Source organism: Clarias gariepinus, chromosome 17 (assembly GCF_024256425.1).
Source record: "Clarias gariepinus isolate MV-2021 ecotype Netherlands chromosome 17, CGAR_prim_01v2, whole genome shotgun sequence".
Lineage (NCBI taxonomy): Eukaryota > Metazoa > Chordata > Actinopteri > Siluriformes > Clariidae > Clarias > Clarias gariepinus.
Genome location: NC_071116.1, coordinates 23,191,377 through 23,219,095, shown reverse-complemented (window position 1 = coordinate 23,219,095; position 27,719 = coordinate 23,191,377). Strand labels below are relative to the sequence as shown.

The 27,719-nt window shown below is 37.9% G+C and overlaps 3 protein-coding genes across 3 annotated transcripts; 1 reads left to right on the top strand and 2 right to left on the bottom strand.

The window, feature by feature from the left end:
* Positions 1–476: 476 nt before the first annotated feature.
* tmem120b (transmembrane protein 120B) lies at positions 477–10,802 on the bottom strand. The gene is made up of 12 exons (XM_053515613.1): positions 10,714–10,802; positions 9,102–9,220; positions 6,159–6,275; positions 5,113–5,172; positions 4,896–4,991; positions 4,717–4,806; positions 3,025–3,090; positions 2,874–2,935; positions 2,644–2,736; positions 1,447–1,511; positions 1,197–1,265; positions 477–1,099 (listed from the first exon to the last, which is right to left on the bottom strand). Exons 1-12 carry the CDS (start codon positions 10,789–10,791, stop codon positions 977–979), a joined length of 1,038 nt encoding a protein of 345 aa, XP_053371588.1. The 5' UTR covers positions 10,792–10,802; the 3' UTR covers positions 477–976.
* A 664-nt stretch (positions 10,803–11,466) lies between these two features.
* Positions 11,467–18,578, top strand: morn3 (MORN repeat containing 3). The gene is made up of 5 exons (XM_053476169.1): positions 11,467–11,708; positions 14,536–14,693; positions 14,876–15,035; positions 15,646–15,830; positions 17,860–18,578. Exons 1-5 carry the CDS (start codon positions 11,564–11,566, stop codon positions 17,929–17,931), a joined length of 720 nt encoding a protein of 239 aa, XP_053332144.1. The 5' UTR covers positions 11,467–11,563; the 3' UTR covers positions 17,932–18,578.
* Positions 18,579–21,746: 3,168 nt separating this feature from the next.
* orai1b (ORAI calcium release-activated calcium modulator 1b) lies at positions 21,747–26,757 on the bottom strand. Its single transcript, XM_053476276.1, has 2 exons — positions 26,514–26,757; positions 21,747–22,440 (listed from the first exon to the last, which is right to left on the bottom strand). The coding sequence occupies exons 1-2, from the start codon at positions 26,625–26,627 to the stop codon at positions 21,889–21,891; spliced, it is 666 nt and encodes a 221-aa protein (XP_053332251.1). The 5' UTR covers positions 26,628–26,757; the 3' UTR covers positions 21,747–21,888.
* Positions 26,758–27,719: the final 962 nt, after the last annotated feature.

Here is a 27,719-nt window from a genome sequence, read left to right as displayed (position 1 = left end):
TATATATATATATATATATATATATATATATATATATATATATAATACATATGTGTGTGTATATGTATAACAATATCATACTATTTTATTTTCCTGAAATGTATATACATTGTTTTGGCTCTGTAGTAGGTAAGGACTTGGAGGTGGGAGCAATACTCTCACTCACTTGTTCTCTACACCGCTTATCCTGTACACAGTCATGGGAGCCCTAGAGCCCATCCCAAAGGTCTAGTCAGGGTGCCAATCCAGCGCAGACCATAAGCACACAAACCATGTTATTTGTTGATGCTATTTTCCCACCTTAAAGTCCCTTTTAATAAATTACAATTTTGTAATTTTGAAAATGAATTAAATAAGAACTAAACAATAAATAAACTCAATTAACAAATGGTCATCAAAAAAATAAATAAAATAAACTTTTTTTGTAACATAGGTCAGCCATATAACAGTAGTGTAATAGATGAGATTAAGCTTAACTAACATTTCTTCTAATGTTAACATACTGCCAAGTTAGTTTTGTGTTACAATAGCTATGTTGTCAAACACAACTGCTCTGAGCTGAAGAAAAAGGAAACAAGTCACATCAAGTTTGCTGATTAAAAGCGAGGGCCTGTGAGTAAATGCCCGACAATCAGGTAAAAAAGATGCAGGAAACAAGACTTTTAATTCAGCATCGTTTAATCAATTTCACATTTAAAATCTTGTTTCCTCCCCTGTCCCTTTGTGAATCGCTGATCACATGTGCGTCTCCAGCGGCAAGCTGATGTGTAAACATTCACACCGACCACAATTAAAATGTTTGACCTGTGTGTAAAAATCACTGAAAATGTCCATCACGTAACACAGCCGAGAGACGCCCAACGGTACACGGAGCACCGAGACGAGGCAGCTTGGTCTCCGTCCGCACACTGTCTCTGTAGTGAAGGGGATGTTGCCATGACAACCAACCAAGAGGTGGCCTTCAGAAAGCATAGTTTCAGTTTTTCTTCTGCTCCTCCTTTTTCTGGTTGTTCTTCTGTACCTTCTGATGGACCACTTTGAGCGTTGTCAGGAAGTTCCCCAGGAACAGCACGAGGAAGGTCAAAGCCAGCATGAACACCTGTGGCATGCAACGATTACGCCAGACAAATGTATCACAGGTCAGGGCCGGATACAGACATGTGCTGGATTATGTACGTGTGTGAATGTGTACATACCTGCCACTCTTTACAGTCGTCCCGTGCAGCAAGTCTAAACAGAGTCACTGCGTTGTACAGCTGCCAAAACTAAAACACACACACGTTAATATCTCTGCCTGAACACACGAGTCAGGAATTAAAGATATTTCCTCTGTTCATTTTCTGATTTAGAAATTCTACTGCAAGATGATATTTAACCAAAAGATTTATAATATCAATACTAACAATAAGTCATCTTGCATCAGTGCAGTGTAGTGTTTAAACTTACATGTCCAAAGAACAGAAATGGCAAGAGGAAGGTCAGTCCTCTCCACATCCATGACTGGAAACCCTCTAAACCATCCCCCCCAAAAAAGAGACGACACATCCAATTAACACAAAGACACATACGCACTGGCTAAATAAATGAAAAAAGAATCGTGAAAACCCAGCCATCACACCAACTGTGTGAAGTCATTGCAGGGTTAAACTACAAGAACTTGAGTGTCCTGCACAGAGCCCTGATTTTCACCCAATCGATAACCTTTGCGAGAAACTGGAGCACTAGACTTCCTTCCCAAACATCAGCCTCTAACCTTACTAACATTCTTGGGGCTAAAATCTATCTTCAGGAGCAGATGCATTTCCTTTTGATGCAGGAAGTGACACACAAACAAGACACTTCTCACATAGGTGGACACACACACACAAAAAAAGTGACAGTAGTGTTCCAACAGTGACTTGTAGTTTTATGTAATTAATACTTTAAAGATGATCCCCTTTCAAAATGACCCAAGCTATCGTTCAGTTAATCAATCAGTAAACACCTCTGCAAAAGCACTGGACAAACATTGACGTCAATCCTTACTCATTCAATCAATAAATGTTCAGTAAAAGATTAGTGCTGGACAAGGTCACAGAGGATCTGATGTCTATGCCAAGGCAGGCGCACACACGCACGCATTTTACATAACGTTGCTGAGCCTAACCCTGACCAACTGAAGCAACACCAAATCATAACACTGCCTCCAGAGTCTTGAACAGTACACACTATGCATGATGGTTGCATCGCTTCATGCACTTCCCATCTTACCCTGACGCACCCATTACTCTGGAATAGGCTCAATCTGGACCCATCAGACCACATGACCTTTTTGCATTGCTCCAGAGTCAAATCTTAATGAAGCCTATCTTTTCTGGTTTTGATAATGTGTTAAAGGCTTCTTAACCTAGATTCAATGATTAAATCTCTTTGCTTGATACAGTCCAAAAATTGGAACCATCAAAAATTTTTTGGCCAGGCAGTGTACAAAACTATAAATTGAAAGTATAATGCTGGACGAATGGGATGTCATGTAAACTATAAATATTCTTTACATCACTGTTTGCAACCAGTTTGGTCATCCGAAAGTGACAGAAAAATAAGACGTCACTTTACTCAAATAGAGTGACTTCCCAGTCACATGTACTGATGCGTAAAACTCACCTACTGTCAGATCCAGCTGATTCCGCTCCCCTAAAGCACGCAGCCGATACAGACACCCGCTCTGATAATAATACTGCAGAAATTGCACACAACCTGCAACACACATATAGATGGCATAAGAATAGAAAAGTGTACGATTGTTCAATCTCATCCTCATTATTTAGTAGTTATTATTCACACTTAATTTAATAGACAATCCACTAAAAATTCAGCACTGCATCAGCTCTTACTCTGAAAAATGGAGAAGGCCAGGAACTGACTCCTGAACGTCTGATATATTACTCCCTCAGGCCTTAAAGCAGATAAACACATTTAAGAAACACAACATTTGCTATGTGTTGATTGAAGGGTTTTACATTTTTGACTGTAGGAGCGTCTCACCAGGTAAGCATGACACCTGAGAGAAACGTGGAGACGTAGTGATGCAAAACCCACCAGCCTTTAATTCTGAAACGCACAATATAAAACACACTTCATCATACATGCAGGATAAAATGGGAAGATTAAAACATTACAGGATGTACCACAGTGTACCTGGTTATTTAATATCAGCTACTCAAACAAGTCTGACTCAGATACTGTTTGTACAAATAAAATGTAAGTAAATGAATAATAAAATACAATATAAAAAATAAATAAATACAATCCAGATCATAAAATTTAAATCACAATTAATTAAACAAAACAATTGACATCGATTAGGCTTAAAGGTTAATGATTACCATACCTGGAATTCTTTAAATACGTGTTATTTTAGTATATACACACAACACTAAACTTTTCACCATAATACAAGTTGAAGAGTTAGTTTATGTGTTGGTACAGGTAGTCCCCAACTTATGAGCAGTCTCCTGGAACAGAGCTCATTCATAAGCCCAATTTGTTTTTAAATCCGACAAAGTGAGTCTTGTACGCCTTTAACACAAATATAAAGCATACCAATCCACTTTAACTAAATCTCCGTCCCCATGCCCCACATTGCCATCATGAGGCCAAAAACCATAATCATGCCTTAAGAAATCTCTCTCACATGTAAAATGTAACAGTGCAGTCTCTGAGGCTTTAAATCGTGAGGGGGAACCCCAGCGCCGTTTTGTCTTAGAGCTGTTTTTCATTGTAATGTACTGTGAACTCGTTTATTGAGGATTTTCAGACATTTTAATTATTGACGATCAGGACAGCTTTACAGGACAGTCATTGTCTATCATCATCATCCCGGACTGACACATATAATATACCTGACATTTTATACATTTACTTACACGCCGAAAATATTGTATATAATTGTAAATATTGGTATCTGGTGCGCTGCAGTGTCTATTTTCTGTACAATACACTTCAGCTACTTCCGTGACTAAACCAGGAGTACAGTTGAGCTGCAGTTCGTTCGTATCTTCGAAAAATTCGTAACTCTAATGTTCGTAAATCAGGGACTATCTGTATTGGGACTAAACAACTGTTGGATTTAGTTTGCTTGGGAGCATAAAGATTTGACTTGGGAAATGCAATGGGAAAAGGTCATATGGTCTGATGACTCCAGACTGACGTGTGTGTTACGGTAAGAAGGGAAGTGCATAAAGTAATGCACTCATCATGCATAGTGCCCTCTGTAGAAGCCTCTGGAGGCAGTTGGTCAGGTCTAGACTCGGCAACATTATGTGGCTATAAAATGAAGTCAGATGATTACCCGTGTGTACTGAATGACCAGGTTATTACAACTATGACATTTTTTCCTCCTTTTTTTCAATTAGCAACCGCAGCACCATGTGCTGTAATCAAAGCTAAAGGCGACTTAATTAAACATTAGAGCATACCATTTTTTATTTATTTTAGCAGGTAACGCAAGCATTTTTGAGCACATTGAGGAAAGACTAGGCTAAGCTAGACCAAGTCATCATGTTCTGTAACTTTTTTTAAGGACGTATACCGATAGTATGTCAGGGTCAGCCCTAATGTTAGTTTATGTTTAACCAGTTTATTTGGAAAGACTTAAAACAAATGTAAACAGACCTAATAACGCACCAGACTGTTTATCAGTTTTCCTTTTATAAAATGTGAGATTATTAGCTTCACCTGGAGCCGTTGTTGATGAGAATGCTTTCCCTGATGGTCAGCGTACAGTAATACCACACCAATAAAAAATTGAAGATTTCGTCTGTGACACTGCAACACAAAAGAGATTTCACACACCCTTGAAACCGTTTATTTCACCCGTAACTGTATAAGCATATGTTAGTATAAGCATGTCTTACCGGTGGTTCAGCAGGAAGAGGCATGTGATGGCACCCAGCATTAGGATTATGGTCATGCACAGCTTAAACTTCTCATACTCATCCTTATATGCAAATCTATCACAATACAGAGAGAAGATACTTTTCACTACAGCCATTCTTAATAACATTTAATAACTTGGATTAGGATGGGATACAAATTGAAATGGGAACTTAAAGTTAGATTGGAGTTTCTTACTTTGTCTGGTTGCTGAGCAACGTTACGTTCACATTCCCAAGAACCAGACTTAGGTATAATCTGTTGACGAAATAAAAGCAGGCAAAAACATAGGACATGTTTAAACACATAACGGGAATGTTCTGTATCTGCATTTGCTGAATCACATCCTGCAGTATCAATCGTACAGTCGGCTAATCAAATCAGATTTTTGATGGCATGTCTATTTTGAGATGGATATGGTTTACTGCATGAACAGCAAAAAATGTGAAATCCTATTTTGGATCTGTGAAACAGCACATTAGGTTGGGTCAGATTTCAAGTGTTGGTCATTCGTTAAGGACATAAGAGAAAAACCGACATGAAGGTGGGTGAAAGGAGGACCACTCAATACACAGATACATACACACCCCATAAAAATCTCAATTTAACTAAAAAGATGCAGTGTGTGTGCTTGGATTATGAAATGTTACACGGATTCACACTCGCAGGGAATTGAGCTACATTTCAATTGGTGTTTAGTCTTTTTCACATCATGAAAGCCCCCCCCCCCTCCCCCCCCCAAAAAAAACAAGAAAAAAAAAAAAGACTAAAATACTCATCTGCTATTTACACAAGTTTTTTTTTTTTTTTTGTAAATCTGTAGTATTTATCCCGACTTTCAAAAATATCAGGATGTTTTATTTAAAGTTGAAAAACAGAGTTGAAGTACAGAAGTATAAGTGATGCCTGCAAATATTTACTTTTTCTCCCCAACACTTCCTCCCTGACTGTTGTAATGACTGTTGAATTTTCTTCCAATATTATCATATTATCTTTGTCGCCACTTGTGACGCGACTTATCCGTGTGATAATAGATTAAGCACAATTCGCGCCATCATGCCTTACACAAAAACTAAACTGGAAAAACAGAAATGAGCAATAAGTTGTGACGTGAACATGGGTCTAAAAGTCCTAAAGACATGTCTCTTTAGCAGCTACACCTTATGAATTTTATTTGGAGAACCAGGACATTTTTTGAGGAAGGAAGAAAAAGAAAAAAAAACAAAGATAAAGAAGCAATGTACCCGTTCTTCTTTGGCAAGTAGGCTTCCATGTCGAAGAAGACATGCTGCTTCTCTTTAATCTGCGCCTGCAGGTCATTTATGGCCAGAGACTCTTTGTCGTCACATGATTTTGAACATCTGAAGGCAAACAATTGATCTACATAAGCTTTATGAACACAAAAAAAAAGCAAAATCAACAAGCTAATAAAATCCCCCCACATATATACAAAATCCTTCAACAGAAAACAAAATATTTGTTTATTGCTCATTACATTTTTAATAACTAATATGAATGCTACAGTACCTTTCAAAAGTTTGGACACCCCTCCTAATTCAAAGTGCTTTTTGTTCAATGATTTATTTATTTTCCACATCCTAAAACAATACTGGAAATTTCAAAACTATTAAATAATACATATGGCATTAGGCAGTGAAGTAGCAACAACAACAAGTCAGATGTTATTTTAAGACTCAAAAGCTCAGCTGTCCTGGAACTAGTCTTGCAACAACAGTATTGTCAAGTGCATTTGCAAAAACCCATCAAGCACCATGATGAAACATGAAGACCATCCCAGCAAAGCAAGACCAAAACCAAAAAAAAAAAAAAAAAAGTTAATTTAGAGTCACCAGCCTCAGAAATCATTAATTAACAAAGAGTACCTCAGATTAGGGCCGTTACGAAGGCTTTATAGAGCACAAGGTGCAGATACATCTTAATATCAATTGTTGAAAGGAGATTACTGCATATTTTAGATACCTTTAGCATTGTTTTACAGTGTAGGACGAAATAAAAATCAGGAAAGACCATGGAGTTAGAGGGTGTGTACAAACATTTTGACAGAATCCTCATACAGAAAGGATTTCCTCCTTTAGTGCTTTAGATTGTTCTGAACAGACTCCAAAAGACTATAAAGCCATTTTGAGGCTGACTATCAAATTTTACATGAAGAAAAATGCATATGGTTTCAGACTTTGTGCACTCCTGTGTATGACCTCAAAAACTCTCTTTTAGCGTCACTGTGACTCCCGAAAAAGCGAGAGACCAAGCAAGACAGAGTGAGAGAGAGAGAGAGAGAGAGAGAGAGACAGCGAGAGAGAGAGCATTTGACCTCCTACCTAGACAGCATGGCCATTTTTTCTCGAGACTCCAAAGATGGTGTGGTGTGCAACATCGGGATTCAAACTTATTCAAAATCTTCCTATGCTAGGGCAGAAATTAGCAAGAATCTAAAGTGTACGTCCACAACCAGTCAAAAGTTTGGACGCATATTCTAATTTCATGGTCTTTCCTGATTTTTATTTCTTCCTATGAGAGAAAGGGAAAAATTATTCGCACTCCTGCTATATTGAAACTTCTGTCGGCCGCGCTGTCTTATCAGCGCTTTCTGTTCAAGGCCATTGTCTCTCCAGTCACTACTGTGCAGGTGTGAACATTACATCAGTTCACTTGTAAGTTCGGCATGAGAAAAATAATGCCCCACTTGTGATTTGCACGAAAGAAGAGCAGCCTGCAATGAGTCGGGTTTTTTTGTGGTCTGAGGGTGTACCTGGTGAAACAACTCACGGAAAAACGTAAACAGAAGCGTCTGGGTATCTGCAAACACAAATTGGACCGATACGCCAAAGAAGTTGAACATTTGTTAAAGAGAATCATTACTGGTGACGAGTCATGGTTTCAGAAGGGCCAGTATTGGAACACTACCAGGAAAAAGTTTCAACAAATCAACAGTGCTCGGTACAGAGAGACGCTTATTAAAGGCTTAATCTGAAGCCTAGACTTCAGATTAAAAGTGGAGGACTGCAATTTAAGGGCGTCATGATCTTGCATGACAATGCACATCCGCACACTTCTGCTAGCAGTGTCAACACTCTGCAAAATCCTTTTTTTGAGGTGGTAAAGCATCCTCCCTTTAGTCCTGATCTCACGCTATCATAACTTCATCTGTTTGGTCCCCTGAAAGCAGCCTTACGAGAACGAAGACTCAGTTCTGACTATGAAGCGAAGACAACAGTGCATTCATGGGTTACAGCTCAGCATAAAAAAATTTTAATGATGGAATTCGAACAGCGTATTGAACAGCAAAATGATGCATTTGTCTTTTTTAAAAGTGAATTCATGTAAATTCTATATCCAGAGTGCGTTGTAAAACAATGCTAAAGGCGTTCAAAATATGCAAGAATTGCCTTTGAACAGTTGATATTGACATGTATCTGCTACTAATGCTCTGTAACGCCTTCATAACGGCTCTTATCTCAGGTGTTGTTTGTTAATTGTTGATTTTTGAGGCTGACAACTCTAATATACTTCTCATCTGCAGCAGAGGTACATTTTGGTCTCGCTTTCCTGGGATGGTTTTTATGAAAAGAAATTTCATCATGGGTTTTGCAAATGCACTTGACAATACTGTTCTTGCAAAAACAATTCCAGAACAGCTGACCTTCATGCCTTAAAATAACAACTGACTGATGTTGGGGCTGTTGTTACTTAATTACCCAATGTCATACATGTTATTTCACCATTTAAAAAAAAAAAAAGGACTTTCTAGAAAGTAGAAAACAAATCATTAAACAAACAAAAAAAAGCACTGAATTAGAAAGTGTGTAACTTCTGATTGGTACTGTATGTCTAGTGGAATGCTAAAAGGACATTAACAAAGAACAGAAAGTTTCCAGAGAAAAATGTTTATATAAAAAAAAAAAAAAAAAAAAAAAAAACATGACTTGACTTGACTTAACTTAACTTCCGACAGGCTCAGGGGCATTATGGTAGACACTCTACTAAAGAAATGTCCTGTTTCTCTGAGATGTGCGTGTGTCCTATGCTTAACTTTTACTACTTCCACTTCTGCTACTTAAGCAAACATTAAATTACTTCCTAATTTCTGCTTCTCCTTTGCAGTCGTACATCATATAACTAATAACTCGGCCGTGCACAGACGTCCCACAGATGAAGAATAAACGTACTGACGAAGTGCATGTCCGAGCTCTTTAAGGCCTTTCCTCTGTTTGCATATGGCACCGCTGCAGATCGCCTGAAGGTGTGTGAGCTCCTCCAGCTTCTGCCGGTACACCTTATGGGTCTCCTAAAAAGCCACAAAGACAAATATGAACATTATTATTATTAATATCCTTGATACCCAAATTACAGCATTACCAAATAAACCTGGAAACAATTGCCTCAAATACAATCAGTTTATTAGAGATGGGGGGTGGGGGGGGAAACGATTCAGTTCTAAACTTTGATTCATTTATCGCCATACTGACTCCAAAATCAATAAAAATAAATTAAAAAAAAGGATACATTAATTATCGAGAACCGGTTGATATGAACCAGTTGATTAACCAGTGACCAGATTTGGCTGGACCAAGTGTCAAAACAAAATATTTTATGGCATTACATTGTTAAAAATTAAGTCTCTAATCTGGCTTCTCTCCGAACTCTGTGTGCAAAATAGTCTTGAACCCTTTCGTATACACAAGTTTTAAAAGACCATGAGTGCTAATTTTAATTTTTTATTATTATTTTTTAAACTTGTGTATTAGAAACCGAGTGTCCGCTTGCCCATTTTCACGTTAAGTTTTGAGACTTTAGAGGCGTTAAAACATCAGTGTTTCTTTACTATCCTACAGCTGGTACACTCTGAACTCATTACACATCTTCATCCCGTGCAGTAGGAGTCAATTATTTGCTAAGTTTGTACAGAAATGATAATTATGGTGGAAAACAGATACATACTGCTCAGTAAAAATGTTGTATTTGAGGTTTTGTTTGTATTGTTTAAATCCTGCACTTGTTTTTTAAGTGAAAGAACTAATGCTATAAGAACGGGCAACCTTTAATTAATCGTTAAACTTTTTTTTATTTATATTGACACCATGGAATCGTGATAGTATCTGGTGATTTATATCCTATCTAGGGTTTCCTGTTAAATACTGTTAAATACAAAAATACAATCAGATAATCATAAAAAGAGACAATCATAATTATATATATATATATATATATATATATATATATATATATATATATATATATATATACGTGGACACACAGTGCTATTTCAGAGAGAGAGAGAGAGAGAGAGAGACACACACACGAACCAAAAGGCAAGCTCTAGATCATATTACACCATCATGTTAGATTCAATTATTATAAAGGACAAGTGACTTCCTTAACTCTATAATTTCTATCTGATTAAATCACACAATCAGACAAAGCATTAATGACCTCCAATTACACAGCTGTTATAATAAAAATAAACATCATGTAACTGCTATTTATCACTCTCACCTCATCCTCTCTCTTCTCAAGGACATTTTAAATCACTCTCAAAGAATGAAAACAAGAATGATCATAAAAACACTAAAACAAAACATGAGCTAAACTTAAAAGCATGCTTTTCTAAGTGAAATCAGTGTTCACAGTCATGTTAGCAACTCTGCTAGCTCTCATCACTGGAACGCCAAGTCTGCAGAAAAAGGTTTAACAAATGCCATTTTTAAAAGTTTACCCGCTCCGTTATTACCTCTTATTACAATTGCACAAATCTGAGAGATAATTAGCCAACGTCCAAACCTGCAGCTGTTGATATTCTTTCTCTATTTCTTCCCATTCACTCCGACATCTCTCCAGTGACATTGTAACCACTGCCATGCTCACCTGCTTTCTCCCCTTTGTCGACAGCCGTCACTGCGCATGCGTACCAGCTTTCACGCATGCGTCTGACCAACCCGGTTAAAATTGCAGCGCGCATGCGCACTATATTCGGTCGTTCTCTAAAATATATATATACTGATTTTGATTCCCCCCCCCCCCTTTAGTCACAGGGAAACGCTAATTTAAAATAAACATCAAATAAAATATAGCTGCATATTAAATACAATAATATTAGATGAGGAAAAAAAACGAACGACAGTGTATTTTAACCATACACTATGGTTATGGTTAATAACCAGGTTAAGCAGGATATTAAACATTATGCATATAAAAAAAAAATTCGCCTCAGGTTTGTGTGTGTGGAGATGTTACTGTTAAACCAATTTAAAAAAGGTTAGTTTTTGCAGGTAATAATCCTGTTGTTCCAGATGAAAATAAAAATGAGAGACCTGGAGAGTAACATCTGTCAGTGGAATTTTTTTAGATGCAGATCTAGAAGTTTTTAATTACAATCCCAAAAAAATAATTAACATACTTACAACACATACTTTAGAGAAAACGTAGGAGAGAAAAAAAATTATGCCTGTGTAATACAAGTTACCATGTGTCGATGTGTTTGCCGAGCACTTCCGCTTTTAAGCGTTTGCGTTGTTGCTATGGTTACAGGACACAAATTAAACAGGTTTCATGAACAGCTTGACTTCACCGGTTTAACACTTTAGACATTTAGTTTTTCTCCGTTTTAAAAACTCACCGTGTAAGTGGAGTAATGCCTTTCATGAAGAAACCTCGTAAAACTGAGCCTCTTGTAAAAGCAGCGGATAAAAAGGCTCAGAAGGAGGGTTTCCGCCACACCATCTACAGCACGAACGGGGATCAGTACACCGGAGAGTGGCTCGAGAACATGAGACACGGTAACGCACTGCTCCCCCCTTATTACGACAACGTGAAGCAAGTTTGCTTTTTTTTTTTTTGTAGTAGTAGTAGTAGTAGTTTTTTGTTCGGTCCACTATTGTTTGGATAAATAAAAAATAATGTATTGAGATTATCTTATCTTAGCTGCATATACTGAATATGGTAGATACACTATATGGACAAATAGACAGTGTATTTGGCCAAACCTACAAATAGGCTTTTGCAACTATAACAGCATCCACTCTTCTTGGAAGGCTGTTTATTCATTCGTGCCCATTCATTCTGTAGTGCACTCATGAGATCAGACACTGATGTTGGACAAGAAGCAATCTCGTTCCAGTTCATTCCACAGGTGCTCGATGGGGTTGAAGTCTGGACTGTGTGTTTGGGCCAGTCAAGGTCTTCCACAGAAAACTCATCAAAGAATGTCTTTAAAGTCCTTGCTTTGCGCACTGGGACACAGTCATGATAGAATAGAAAAGTGTTTGCTACATTGTTTCCACAAAGTTGGAAGCATAGCATTGTCCAAGATGTCTTGTCAAGATGAAGCTTTAAGTTTGTCCTTCACTGGGGATAAGAGGCCTGATTGAAACACCAAGAAACACAGGTTTGGCTGAATACTTTTGTCCATATAGTGTAGATAGATAGATAGATAGATAGATAGATAGAACAATCAGCCAGAACATTATGACCACCTGTCCAATATAATGAATAAAAAAGTTAATTATTTGTCACATGTATCTTACAGCACAGTTAAATTATTACTACTTTTTCCCCAAATTTCCCAGTAAAGAAGCTGGGGTCAGAGCTCAGGGTCAGCGACCCCTGGAGCAGATACGGTTAAAAGCCTTGTCCAAGGGCTCAACAGTGGCAACTCAAACCCCAGACCTTCTGATCATAACCCAGAAACTGTTTGAGCCACAGCTGCCCATGATACTGCTTTTGACATCAAAACAGCGATGCACAGTGTTCTCACACCTTTCTGTCCAGCATTTACCTTTTCAGCAATTTGAGTAACTCCAAAACTGCTGCTCTTGTGGGATGATCCTAACTGCAGTGCTCCAAGGAAGGAGAACCAGTGAACCGGTGACAGGGCCAAGGCTCATTGATGCCTGATATGTCTGTGAGCGAAGGATCCAATAAAAGAGCTACTGTAACACAGCTTGCTGAAAAGGTTAATACTGGTTTTCATAGAAAGGTGTCACATACAGCACATTGCTGTTTTGGTGGCAAAAGGGGAACCTACTCAATATTAGGCGGGTGGTCATAATGTTATAGCTGAGATAGAAAAGACTGTTTTTCTACACACTTTGCATACATTTCTTATCTTTAACACTATCTGTAATAAATGCTTAAGTACTGTAGATAGATAGATAGATAGATAGATAGAGTCTGGTCCATATGTATTGGTACAAGAACACAAATTTTATATTTCTGACTCTATATACCACCAAAGTGGATTTAAAATGAATCACTCAAAATGTGATTATAGTCGAGGCTTTCAAGAGGTTAAACAACAACAACAACAAAAATATACATATTTTTTATATAATATATGAAATTAAAATTAAACAAATAAATAAATAAGCAGTTTAATTGCCAGTTGTGGCATTTGTCTTAGTTTTTCAATGACAAATTAAGGAGATAAAGTGTCCAGCATTGATTACAAGTGTTGAATTTGTGTTTGGTTGCTGTAGGGATTCTTAATATGCCCTCAGAAGAGGTGCTGATGTAAGTAAAGGAGGCCATCATTATGCTTAAAATGAGCTTCAGAAAAGGAGAAAAAAAACAATTTGGTATATTTTCAGTAGCACCAAAATGTTTCGGAGACTACAGAAAACTATTAAAGTGAATGATCTTAGAATTCTTTCTTCGTTGAAGGAAAACCCTTTAACAAAACCTAGCCAAGTCATGAACAAGGTTTACAGAGGAGGAGGTAGTTGTATCATTCTCAAGGTTTACAATTCAAAGACACTTTCATAAATTCTAAATACAGAGATTTTACCTTAATATGTACTTGACTGGTGAAACAAGTTCAAATAAGATTTTTTTTTCTCCCCAGTATTGATACAAGGGTAACTTGTGCCTGAATAATTGGAGGTAAATAATATGGAGAAGGAAAAGAGAGGGCTTGTGATTCAAAGCATACCATGTCATCTGTCAAACGGTGTTGAAGGCAGTGTTATGGCACAGGCATGCGTGGCTGCCACAGGAACTGCATCACTGGTGTTTATTGATCATGTGACTGCTGATAAAAGTAGCAGGGTGAAATCTGTAGTGGTTAGGCTTATACTCTCCACTCAGATTTAGTCAGATGGTCCAAAACTAAGTCATCAGACCTCATCTCAACTGTTCATTCTTTTCACTTGTAAAAGAAGCAACTCACAAGCAACTGAAGGCAGCTGCAGTAAAGGCCTGGCAAAGCAACTTAGCATTCGATTGGACGAAAATAACATGGAAAAGGAAAAGAGTGGCAAAGTATACCATACCATCTGTCAAACATTTGGTTATGGGTTCTAGTCTTAAAGCAGTCAAACGTTTGGTCATGGGTTCTAGTCTTCAAGCAATCATTGATTGCAATGTTTTTGCATTTGAAATGTTAAAAAAAAATTCAATATTTATGATTGTTAATTTGTTTAAATACCTTTTAAAATGGACAGAATTATTCTTATTTTTTAATTGTTTTTCATATATTTGTTTTAAATTTATTCCTTTGATGTGTTGGGGCAAAAAATATATCTATAATCTTATACTTTTATATATATATATATATATATATACAGAGATATCTAGACAGATGGCTCTAACTCTGTGGCTTGTAAACAGGGGATGGAAAACAAGTGTGGAAGAGAGCCGGAGCTGTGTATGAAGGCGATTGGAAACAGAATATGCGTGATGGCTACGGGACGCTCAGCAAACTGCAGCCCTCAACTAAAGAATATGTAAAAGTTTATTCAGGAACATGGAAAAATGGTAAGAAAGAGGTGGGTGTCACTCCGTACTCCAGTGGTTCCTCCACAGGGTGTTTTACTAGGTGTAATAGGAGGAATATACAGTAATGATTGAGGGCAACCTAACCAAACACTGGTTGATTTTTATGCATCTCAGAACAAGGTAGAGGGAACTTTTAACCTTTTAACTTTTGTGTGTGTGTTTTTGTGTGCAGGGGTTTGGGACACGTTTCTACAGCTCGTCATCGCGATATGAGGGAGAGTGGGTGGCGAACGAGAGGAGCGGATGGGGGAGGATGAATTACGAGAATGGAGATGTGTATGAGGGAGAGTGGCTGAAGGATAAACCCCATGGCCAGGGTGTGCTGTGGCTCGGTATGGCATTTTCACAGAGCGCTTTGAACGTACTCACTCACTCACTCACTCACTCATCATCTATGCCGCTTTATCCTGTATGCAGGGACGTGGGGGGCCTGAAGCGTATCCCAGGAGACTTTGGTCATGAGGTGGGCTACACCCTGGAAGAATGCACAACCTGCACATACACACACTCACACACACACGCTAAGGGAAATTTGGGACCGCCAATTGGACTAATCTACATGTCTTTAAACTGTGGGAGGAAACCGGAATATCCGGAGGAAACCCACCAAGCACACATGCACACAGACCCAAGGCATGGCTAATAAGTTCGAAATGATTAAAAGAAGAAAGAAAAAGATAGTATGTAATTTAGTTTACTTCCACTCAGAGTGGCATTAAACAAAGCTGCTGATTGGTCAGCTGCTGTAACAGCCATGATGACATCATGAGCAATTTAGGGGACCATGGGAGAAAGGTGTAAAAGGTTGCAAATGGCAAAGACATAAAATACTGTACACTATGGGAAATGTTTCATTTAAAGCCACAGCGTGCCTCCTGATTAATACCAAAATATACAATGAATCAGGAACAAATAAACATGAAACCTCTGCATGTGTGTTAGTGAATGAGAACAGGTATGAGGGCAGCTGGAAGGAAGGAAAGAAACATGGACACGGACGATTCTTCTACACCGACCAGGGACAGCTTTACGAGGGCTTCTGGGTGGACGATGTGCCGAGGTGCGGGACGGTGTGTGATTACAACACGAAGCATGCACGCACACCCCCGCTGTACACCATCCCCCTGGTAATACAACACCTTCAACCTTAAACTTTAATAGCCCGTAAAGCTCAGAGCATTTTAGCCATTATTTGTTTAGCTGTTTTTTTTAAAGACATATATACAGTATGGCTCGGGTTGGTTCAGTATAGAGTGTAATATCCTTTTTTTCAGCAGAAAAAAACAATTTGCCAAACATGATTGAGCAAAAAACTAGAAACCGGGGCACATGGGCAAAGAAATCGCAAAGATACCCGTGATCACATGTTTTTCTGGGGTTTTTTGTTTTTGTTTCTATGACCAAAAAATAATAATAATATACAAATTTTAAGAGTTCTACATTTTTGCAACTTCATTCCCATATTCTGGTAGTGGTTAAATTTACCCTTTATAAAAGTAATGAAAATCTTTGTTTTGCCTGACCCCAAATAAACAGTTTGAAGTCTGAAGCCTTCCTGTTAACACACCACAGTGGAACCTTGGATTGCGAGTGAAAAAAAGTAATACATTTAAAAATAAATAAATATTAACATAAAATAAAAAATAATAATATAATATTAAAATAAATAAATAAATAAAAGAACGGGTCTTGACATACAAGTGGTATGCATGCGCTTTGTCTGCCGAGCATCACATTTTCAAAACTGTCCCAATGGTTATTCTCACTCTCACGCTGCGGGATTATGAGGATAATCTCAGAAAAGCAAGTGTCAGTAAAGAGTTTTTTTTAGTTAATCAGTTTCCTGATTCCATTAGTGTGTGTGTGTGTGTGTGTGTGTAAAAATCGTTTTTCGAAGTAGCCCCTTCCTTCTCCTCTCTTCTCTCGTCTTACTTTAGCCATAATTCTTTTCAAAGATAAAGGCAAGTTAATTTTTTTAATTTTTCCTTTTAATTTTGTGTAAATTATTTTTATATGAATATTTTTGGTTTATGGAATGAATCATCTGAGTTTCCATTATTTCTTATGGAGAAAATTTGCTTTAAATGCTTTTGCAAATGCTCCTCTGAATGAAGAAGAAGACTTCTGGTTTTCTGTTTTATGTTCAGATGAAACAAAAATGTAATTGTTTGGCCACAAAGATGTAGCCTTCATTTGTTATCAAAAAGGAGAACCCTTCAACATCACTGTTAAACATGGGATGGTGGGAACTTAATGTTTTGGGTTGTTTTTCAGCCGGTGGAGCAGGGAACCTAATCACAGTAAATGGCACCATGAAAAATGTGCAATACATTAATATTCTCAACAAAAACATCAGGCTGGTCTGCAGAGAAACTTGGTCTAGTGGACATTTTAGCACGACAACGACCCAAAACACACAGCAAAAATGGTGAAGAAATGGTTATCGACAAAAACATTAACATTTTGCAGCGGTCCAGCCAGAATTCCTGACGTAAATCCAATTGAGAATCTGTGGAGGGAGCTAAAGATCAGGGTGATGGCAGGGTGACCCTCCAACCTGAAAGAGTTAGAGCTCATCACTAAAGATGAATGGGCAAAAATACCAGTGGAGACATGCAAAAAGCTGGACAGCAATTACAGGAAGCGTTTGATTGACATGACACTTTTTGTTCAAATGTAAATTAAAGATGATTCATATATGTACATCATCTTATTATTTCCTATATATATATATTTATTTATCATAATTAACCTCTGTTCCCGGCATGTATCTGTGCCCTTCGAGCTTTATGGGTTTTTTAGGTTTTCCTCCTTTCTTCTTTATCCTTCTTTCTTTCATTTCGTTTTAATTCATCCTTCCCTTCTTACTTTTTTCTTTTTTCCATCATTATTTTCCTTGGTAATTTAGTTTCTTTTGCTCCTTTCTTCTTCTTATTTTTTTAAATTTCTTCATCTTTTCTTTTTCTTTCCTCCTTGAGTTTTAAGGGTTTATAATAATAATAATAATTATTATAATTATTATTATTTAAAAAAAATGTACTTTTGATAAGTCATATGTCTTAACATATTAATCAACCTTAATCTACAGGATTGTGATAGTATTTCACTCAATCCCATCATTAAGTTCATCCCTCTCTTCTCCTATCTGCTCTGTAGGTAGAGCTGCAGGATGTCCAGTCAGTACTGATGGAGGGATACAAACGATTCTGTGCCAGCAAAGAGGATTAAAAAAATCATCTGGTGAATCCTGACATGCTGTCTGTCTGTCTGTGTAAATTCCACCCAATCAGGTCTAAGGAAAACTAGCACATGCTTTTTTATATATAGTAGTACTTTCATGCATTTGTTAAAGAATTATTTCACTAATTTTTAATACATGGTAACAATTTTAATATAACATGATTTTGGTTAATGCAAGCACAGGAAATCACAGATATGATGCGTTCATAGCTCCATGAATATAAAATAAGTATACATTGAGTTATCAGACATAACATGCCAGGCACAATCCATGGGTGCTCGATCAGATTGAGAACAATGAGAATGTGCAAACCTTATGCATACAGGAATCAAACTTTGCTTAGAAATGTGTGATTTGATGTTCATTATGCAGTTTAATCAAGCTGTGTGCACTAATGGTTAGCACTGTTGCCTATACAGGATAAAGCGGTATATATGATGAGTGAGCGACTTTAATCAAGCTTTATTTGGTTGCTTTAATTAATTGAATCAGTTTTCGATTTAGAATTGATTTTTTTAAATTGTATTAAGAGTTGACGAGATAACGAATTGTCTAAAATTGACAAATTCCTTAAAATATATTACATCTTTTAAAGCAAAATGAAAACTCTGGCATGTTCCACAAATACTCGTGTTTTGTGTGATTATGTCTTAAGCAGTTTTTTAACAATTCAAAGCCTGTAAGAAATCTAACTGCTTGAGACAAATCAGACAGCATTTATGGTATTGAACCAAATCCAATCAAATATCAAAACTATCCAAAGGCCAAAAGCTAAATTGAATTGAAACAACAGTCTACATATGATTCACAGCTACTGTATGGCACAGCTGCAACATGATTGGCTGATTAGATAACTGCATTAATGTGCACAAAGTGGACAGTGTGTATTCATTCATTCATTCATTCATTCATGCGTATCCTGTGTACAGGGTCATAGATGCCTGGAGGCTGTATATCAAACTAAAATAAACGGTGATATAAAATGAGTACTCAGTGATGCACGTGTAGGAATATTAGTTTTTATTTCATTTAGACTTTTACAGGTCATTGAACTGTACATAAATTTACTACCAACTCTGCTCTTGTAAACCATGTACACACTGTGTCTTAAAACAAAAGCAAAAACAATCACAAAAGGTCAAGCCCATGGCACTGGACTAGTAGTTTCACATCAAAAGAAATGAGACGCAAATTTGTTTAAATCAACCAGTCGTCCAAGACTCTCCTTAACCTCTCTTCAACCTTCACACTGATATGTTTTCAACACAGCTTTGGTTAAAGTTAGCTTACAGTTAAAAACACTCCATGGCACCAGATGAGGAATGATTGTAGCCTTAAATTAAGGACGAATAAATCCTCCAGATGTTTTATTCATAAAATGTAATGTAATGTATATTAAATTAAACTTTCATTACTAAGAGCATGTCGACCGTCTGTTCAGAAAGAATAATAAAAAAAAAAAAACACAGCAAGTCAGTTTGTGAAATCGATCCTCTTGGCTCCCTGCCCTTAAAAGGGAAGTGTTTTAAATAGGACTGAAAAGTCCAGATCACTAACAGATAAAATATTACAGTACAGTTTTTTTAAGCTGAATTAGACTTCAGCACTACAGGTTGAAAGTGTGAATGTATATGGCACATTAGTACAACGATGTAAAGGTTTAGGCAGATACAGCACTCCAAAGCGTGGCTCAGTTCAGAGACTGTACAGAAACAACAGTCAGACCTGGAAATGCAACTTTAGACTTTGGGATTGTTTCTGCTTTTATCACCTTAATAAAAGACACACCACTGGTATTCCTACTAAGGTTTTTGTAATGTCATTTTTTAAAGAAATACAACATCATAAACCCTGGTGAAAAGGCCAAGATTTTTTTTATACAATATCCCTTAAACCCTTTTTTTTTCTTTTTAAAACCAAAACTGTCACATAAATTTAAACCTAAATTCCACATTGCTAAATGTGGAAGAAATTTAAGAAAAAAAAAAATTCCATGTATCATGAATTATTTGACTCCTTCCATGCACTAACAACATTGTCATAGGGGAATTTATCATCAGCACATGTGTAATAGTCATATTTTGGCACTGACTGGGGCGTTCGAATCAAACCGGGACTTTTGTTTTTTATGAGAGTAAACACTAACGCACTTATCCCAGTGTTTTATGAGTGCTCGGATCCCATCAAGGTAAAAAGATTTCCCAGGATGGCGGAGCAATGATCAGACTGTCTGCTTGACGCCTGAAACGCTGGCCTCCCAGGAACTCCTTTAACATATGGAAATGGCTTGGAGTGAGGGCAGTACAGGGATCTGGCAATAACTCGCAGCTCTTGAGTTCTGCAGGTGGTGATAGCGAATGATTGCGCATACAATTCCCAGACAGATGTGTCCCTGTCGCAAGTTTACCCCAAGTTATTTGTTGAATTTTAAGGATCAGGTGTTTTTCTCGCTAAACCATTAAAAGGTCATTAAAATTAATGACTGCAGCGGTGTCCGAGGCACCAGAGCCTCAGATCGTCATTCATGTACGTGCGGACTTTTTAAAAAACAATTGCACTGTTTAAATGTTTTACTGCAGCTACAGTAAAAAGTCTTATCATCATTATCGTCGTACCTACAGTATATAGCTTAAAGTCTTCTGTAAATAGAAGTCGGTTTTATGAGAAATCTCAAATCACAAGATCTGGTTTGACTTAAATGCACTTTGTAATTACAGAATACTGAGGGCATCAGTAAAAAATAATTGCAATCAGAGAGCTATTAAAATAAATAAAAAAATGAACTATTAAAAAAAATGAAATCACAGCAGTTTAAAATTAAAATACAGTTTTCATTTATACATAAAATGGTTCCAGAGATGATGTACATCCTTCAGCCTTATTATTCAGCTTGCCTTGTGTGTATGTGGTGCAGCTCACATATACAGTATGTTAGTTGATATCAGACGTTGCTGATTAAATAGACCTGTTTTTTTTTTTTTTTTTTTGTGAATTCATGGCTTCTACACTGGACCATCGTAAGTTATGTTATATTTTCAGACAAAACAAGCCATTACTGATTCACAGAACAATTGAGACAAAACACTTGAATTAGATGCGACTCAGAAGTGACACAGAAGTACCAGTAATTACACACACTCATTTAAACCTTGCTTAACTTCACACTTTAACCGTGCTGCATCTTAATTCAGACTGAGATCAGAAGAAAACGGTTAAATGTTTCACAGTGAGGGGAAAAAAAGAAGTATTAGGAATGTCCCAAGTCCAACTTTCCCCTCACGTGCCCTGGTTATCATCAACCGCTCACAGAAACCAATGGGTTCCAGCGAACTGAGGATCCTCAGCTGTGAATATAAAACGACCTTTGGACCTTTCTTTTTTTTGGGAGTGGAAAGTTAGGGTAACAGTAATGTTCTTTATATTACAAAAGGTCACAGAACAAAGAAAGCATGTGTCTTTATACTGTACATACACACACATACACCTTCAGGTAAGAAGGAAGTGCACTGACATTAAATACAGTTTACCGTGCAAGATAGATACTCAAGAAAGTTGCGGGTCTGATACCTCTGAACACCCCGGCTTCGTGTCAGAGCTGTAAAAAATATAAAACTCATATTATGGCAAATGTCAAGCTGGTGAATTCTTGAACATCAAGCTCCTCGCTTAAAGCTTAATGAGCTTGTTAAAGTATAACCTTGATGTCTTTTTGTGATATACTGTCACATTTAATACCAGACACAGTGTTAGAAACAGGATTTACAGAGTCTTTCGTAAAAAGTAGCCTTCTCAATCTAAAAAAAAAAAAAAAAGCAGGTATGATGAAATGCATACACGATGAAATAAAATAGCTGCATTTTAGATTTCATCAATACCTTTAAATCCACATGCAGAAGCAAATACATAGACATACAAAGCAGACTCAGGATGGTCAAGACGTCCCTCTACTGGGTGGTCGGAGAGTGCAGGGCTGACGTTTCTCCTCTTTGGTCCAGCTCATTCTGAAGCCGTGTAAGATCCTCCAGCTCCTCCAGCTCCCGGAACTGACGGTCGGTTTTGTGACTGACGAGCGAGCGGTAAAAATGGACTGCAAACACGATGAAAATGAGGCCAAACGGCACCATGATGGAAGTGGAGGTGATAGCGGCGGCCACCCCGGCCGAGATCGTGCCGTTTTTCTGATTCTTGGGCCTGATTGGTAGAAACTTGACCCAGCAGAGGAGGACGACTTCGGCAAGAAAGAGGAGCGTGCCGATGACGGTGGAGAAGGCCCAGGCCAGCTCGACGTGTCGGTGCATGCGTTCATGTGGAGATTCACGCACCGAGTTCAGGTTGTGTACGTTGCTCACGGCCTCGATGTTGGGCAAGATGCAGGTGCTGATCATCAGAGCAAAGAGGTGAACCGCAACCAACACGGTGGTGCATGCACTGAACGCGATCAACAGACCAGGGGGGTAATCGTGACTCGTATCCAGTTGAACCTCCACCATTGCGACCTGCACACACACACACACACACACACACACACACACACACACACACACAGGGTTTAAAAGCATGGCAAGGTTTTGCTAAATGAATAGTATAATTGGGGAAAAAAAACTGTAGCAGGATCAATAAATTAAAGAAACTGCCTCGAGGTTACTAAACATAAAATTAGTTTTGTAGCAGATCAATTCCACACACTACCAGCCAAAGGTTTTGGACACACCTTCCAATTCCTGATTCCATGTATCTGCTACTTATCCTCTGTAAAGCCTTCACAATGGCTCTATTCTGTGGTGTTGTTTGTTAGTTGGTGATTTCTGAGGCTGGTAACTCTAAATGATCTTCTCTTTTGCAGCAGAGGTAAGTTTTGGTCTTGCTTTCCTGCGATGATCTCCATGAGAGCCAGTTTCATCATGGTGCATGATGGGTTTTGCAAATGCACTTGACAATACATCTGTTCTTGAAACTCTTTTTGCATAAAATTAAAACAGACATCTTCCTTAGTTCCATCCACTATGGCGCTACTGCTTGTGTGGATCTCTAAACATTGGATTGTACGTAACTGGACCTTTACAAATTTAATATAGCCACTGCTTGTGCTCTGAAATAAAATGTAAGTTACACTACCCATCAATGTTTATTTGATGCTCTTAGGACTTTTTAATGCTTCAAAGCCTGTGAGAGCTCTTAATGGTATTGAACCAAATCAAATCGAATATCACAATGTCCACAAACTGAATTGAACCAACAGTCTACATATGATTCCCAACTCTAGCACTGCTGTATATACATAACAACTGTATACAGGTATCCCTAATAAAGTGGACAATGTGTATATTCATCCACACACACACTACAGACAATTTGGGAATGCCAGTTAACCTAATCTGCATGTCTTTGGACTGTGGGAGGGAACCGGAGTGCCTGGAGGAAACCCACCAAGCACGGGGGAGAACATGCAAACTCCACGCACACTGACCCCGGGATTCGAACCCGGACCCTGAAGTGTGTGTATAAAACTAAAATATACAGACATAAGAAATAGAATATGTTGGAATTAACTTTTTTTTTCCATTTACTTTTATAGGTCATTTTACTGTACATAAATTTAACAAACACTGCTCTTGTAAACTATTTACATGCCGTCTTGAAAAGACAATCAAACATTAAATCTATGCCAAAACAAATGAGACACAATAAACTTTAAATCAGTCATTTTTAAGTTGTCTAAGACTCTCCTTATGTCCAACCTCCGCACGATGCTCAGCCTTTCAGTCAGCTTAAAAACACTCCATGGCACCAGATGAGGAATGATTGTTGCCTTAAATGTAGGACAACTAAATCCTTTAGATGTTTCATTCATAAAATGTAATGTACTGTATACTAAATGAAACTTTTATCAAGAAGAAATGGGCACTCTGCCCAGCAAGAATAATAAAAACACATCAAGTCCGTTCACTGAATCGATCCTCTTGGCTCGCTGCCCTTAACATGACCAAAGGCTTTAGAGACAAAAATGAAAAACAGAAGTGTTTTAAATAAGATTAAAATGCCCAGATAACTTCAGCTTGTTCTCTCAGATTATCCTCGATTCTTCCTGGCATGGATTTCACAAGGTGCCGATATGATTTTATTTTTTTATAACAGAAATGCTGTAAATTTTCTCAGCAGTTGTTAATCTCCTCTTTGACCACATCACAAAGGTGCTCTGTTGGACTCTGTTGGAGATGTGGTGACTGAAGTACAATGAACTCATTGTCACGTTCACGAACTCGGTTTAACTGATGACTTGTGCTTCTTGATGCGGTGCTGGAAATAGACAACCTAATCCTGGGAAACTGCATCTATAAAGTGCTTTCACTATTAGACAATGCTTTCAAATGCTGCACCACTGATAAATGAGAATAATTAATATACCACTAATCTAGTGCTTTTTACCTCGAGATGGGCGTAGCTACACACATCACTCAACAGGGCCAATCAGTGCAATAGTTTACCATGTGTAGACAGAGAGCGGAAAAAACAGAAACGAAAGCACGACACAGCCTGGCTCACTCCAAGAAAAGGAACGTAGACTATGACTATAAACTATGACTAAAAACTGAACCTTCAAAGATGACTGGACAGATCGATATATGTTTATTTTCCATGCAGGAAGTTTAAAACCAGTTTGTCTCATTTCCTTCGAAACCGTGGGTGGCGATAATTACAAGGCGTATTGTGAAACGCCACCATGAGACAAACGCAGGTGGTTAGAGCAAACGTATTTGAAGCAGTCCGAGGTGAGGGCGTGTAAAACACCTGAACTGAGAGCTCAGTATGACAGAGCAGCCAAAGTCCTTTCACATTCACTTACAGCCCAGCAGCATGCAAATGAAGATTCACTAATAACTGATTGAAGATTTTTGTTTGTACAAATACAAGGAAATATACAAGTCCATCAAAGTTCATCAAATAAAAATATATATATAAATTATTGACCGGTTCCTAAAACAGGCTGGGTTCATGGATTCATAAATTCTGCCAAAACTGCCTGCAAATTGCAGCAAGATCAGACTGGTTTTCTGAATAGTGCAAGATAAAAGTTTTTTGCTCAATTGAATGGAAAATCCAAAAAAAGCAAAGTTCAGCTAAAATGTCCGTGCTCTCATGGAAATCAATTACAGCAGTGCTTTAGCTCATGCATGCAGAAGTGGGCAGATAATGCTTTTCTCTGAGTGTGTTACACCATGCCATGATAGTGTTGCACAAGAAGCAGCTTAAGAGGAATCTTTTGGCTGATTGTGTAATGATGACTGGATGGTGGGATTAGGTCAAGACTTTAAAGATCGAAGAGGAGAAAAATGACCAGGTTGCAGGTTCGAGTGAGCCTCTGATCATTGTTGCTGGCTGACCATGGACATCAAACCCGACGTAGTCTTCTGATGTTTTAGCCAACTCACCCGAGGTGCTTTTCTGTTTATCATGGGTGTAAAAAGTAACTACTAAACTTACCACTGCTTTACGGTCAGCTTGTGGTCATTTTCCGCTGAGTTCTTGCATCAACAAGACAATTTCATTTACACAACTTCATCCACACATGATTGTATTCAGATTTTTTGGTGTAAACTGTGTGTGTGTGAGAGAGAGAGAAAACCAGAGGTGACCTTTTTTTGAAATATGCAACCTACGTGTTATAAGTGCGTTGCTGACGGGAAAAGAGCATGTGGTTGCAGAAATAGTTAAAAGGTTAAAGCTAAAAATAAGCTGATCGGCTTTAATGTAATCAGTGATATTATTATTTAATATTAGATGATATATTTTAAATTAAGTGATGATTATAAATTTAGTGATATTAGATTAAGTTTTGCCCAGCGTCTTAAAATTCACTTATACCACCAGCGTCGTTATTTCAGTAGTGAAAATATAAACTTTTACTTAACGTAAAAACATCCAGTTTAGTTATTCCAATTACTGTAATATCTATCTAGTAGCTTATTTTAAAGTAGATTATTAAATCCCGCACATAACTGTTCATAACATCGCTTTTATTTATTTCATGGTGCAGGTTAAACTTCAGGACTGCAAAAGTTTCATTAAATTCTGTCCAGCCAGTTTTATGTGATGCTGTGACGTAATCAGGCTGGACAGACATACAGACTGAGAAATTGGACCAATGTACTTACAAAGCCTTTCTTTTATTTATATCGACGTATTTTTATGCTGTCACTGGGGTCAGATTCGTTGTGCGATTAACTGATCTGTACAATATTTGCATGATGTTTGCATTGCGCTGCTGGAACATGAAGCCTGGACTCACTCACTGCAGAAGCAAATAAGCATGCATGTACAGTAGGTATTCCTAATAAACTGACCAGCAACTGTATGGTTGTTGTTGTTTTTAGCTATTTGAGACAGAGACTTGGATTATAGACAGGTTTAGTTATCAGATCATAACCATATGGTGTTTATCTTTATTGGCCACAAACAGACCATAAGCAAAATAATAATAATAATAATAATAAAAATATATATGTTGAGTGCAGATATTTAGGTGTGTGTGTGTGTGTGCGGGGCTCCTGGAGGTAGCGGGGATACTCACCATGGCGAAGCCGGACAGCAGAGCCGAAGTGCGGCTCGTGGCTTTGAGCTTCGCCCGGCTCAGATAGAGCTTCCGCCAGGACAGAGCCTGCAGAGACAATTCACTTCCGCTCATCGCGCGCACGCAACCGGATTAATCCAGTACCGGAATAACTGCTGCTGTGGGATTTAGAGGCAGATCATTAAAAATAACACGTCTCAAATTCACCCGAGTCAAACCCACACCATCCACACGATCTGCCCTGCGCGAGTGTAGCCTTACCCAGAATCCTTTGCGCTGCTCTCAGCTTCACCTCGTCACTGACTGAGAGAGAAAGAGACCGTGTGTGTGTGTTTGTGTGTGTGTGAGAGAGAGACTGAGAGACCTGAGTAGTGAATACAGGTGTGTGTGTGTGTGTGTGTGTCAAAGAATCACTGATTTATTATAATTTTACACCATAAACACAGTATTTATTTAAGATTTGTCATAAATATTAAAATCATCCCTGTTTTTTTTTTATTAAAAATCCAACTAAAATTTACAATAAAAATAATAATTATAGTTATCCCTAATCACGTGATTTGTCAGGGATCATTTTCATATTTATCATGACCGAACATATCCTAAATACATTTGCTAAAATAATACTAATGATAAACGTCTACAGCAAACGCACTGTCATCTCGCACCCCCAGAGTCGAGGGTTCTGTGGGCATGGAGCATCCATGTTCTCTCCATGCATGCCAGGTTCCCTCCAGGTACGCTAGTTTCCTCCCACAGTCCGAAGACAAGGGTTAAGTCTATCAAGTTTTTGATTTGAGGTGCCGAGGATCTTCCTAGTCAAAAATGGGAGGGTTGTGTCAGGACGGGCATCCGGCGTAAAACCCGTGCCAAGATGTGTGCGGATCGGATGGTCCGCTGTGGTTAGCCCTTGACAGGAGCAGCCGAAACTAATTTTAGGTGTTCCCAAATTGCCCAAAGTGTGTGAATTAGTGTGTGTGTGTGTGTGTCCTATGATGGAAGTTTCCTGGGATAGGCTTCAGGGATCCTGTACACAGGATAAGTGTTATAGAAGATGAATGAATGAATTAACTGTAGAGCTTTTTGTAAATTATGTGACCAGGAATGAATAAGATATTTATGACAAATCATAAATAAATTAGCTAAAATATTATTATTAATAATAACAATAATAGAAACCTGAAATTATAAATAAATTAGCTAAAA

Excerpts from the sequence above, each read along its gene's own strand:
- tmem120b (XM_053515613.1), bottom strand. The coding sequence starts at position 10,791 with ATGGCAGTGGTTACAATGTCACTGGAGAGATGTCGGAGTGAATGGGAA. Across the intron at positions 5,173-6,158 it reads TACTTGCCAAAGAAGAACGG|ATTATACCTAAGTCTGGTTC; the intron begins GTACATTGCTTC and ends TTTCGTCAACAG. Across the intron at positions 2,936-3,024 it reads TCAGGTGTCATGCTTACCTG|GCCTGAGGGAGTAATATATC; the intron begins GTGAGACGCTCC and ends ATCTGCTTTAAG.
- morn3 (XM_053476169.1), top strand. The coding sequence starts at position 11,564 with ATGCCTTTCATGAAGAAACCTCGTAAAACTGAGCCTCTTGTAAAAGCA. Across the intron at positions 11,709-14,535 it reads GCTCGAGAACATGAGACACG|GGGATGGAAAACAAGTGTGG; the intron begins GTAACGCACTGC and ends GCTTGTAAACAG. Across the intron at positions 15,036-15,645 it reads CCAGGGTGTGCTGTGGCTCG|TGAATGAGAACAGGTATGAG; the intron begins GTATGGCATTTT and ends CATGTGTGTTAG.
- orai1b (XM_053476276.1), bottom strand. The coding sequence starts at position 26,627 with ATGAGCGGAAGTGAATTGTCTCTGCAGGCTCTGTCCTGGCGGAAGCTC. Across the intron at positions 22,441-26,513 it reads TGCTGTCCGGCTTCGCCATG|GTCGCAATGGTGGAGGTTCA; the intron begins GTGAGTATCCCC and ends GTGTGTGTGCAG.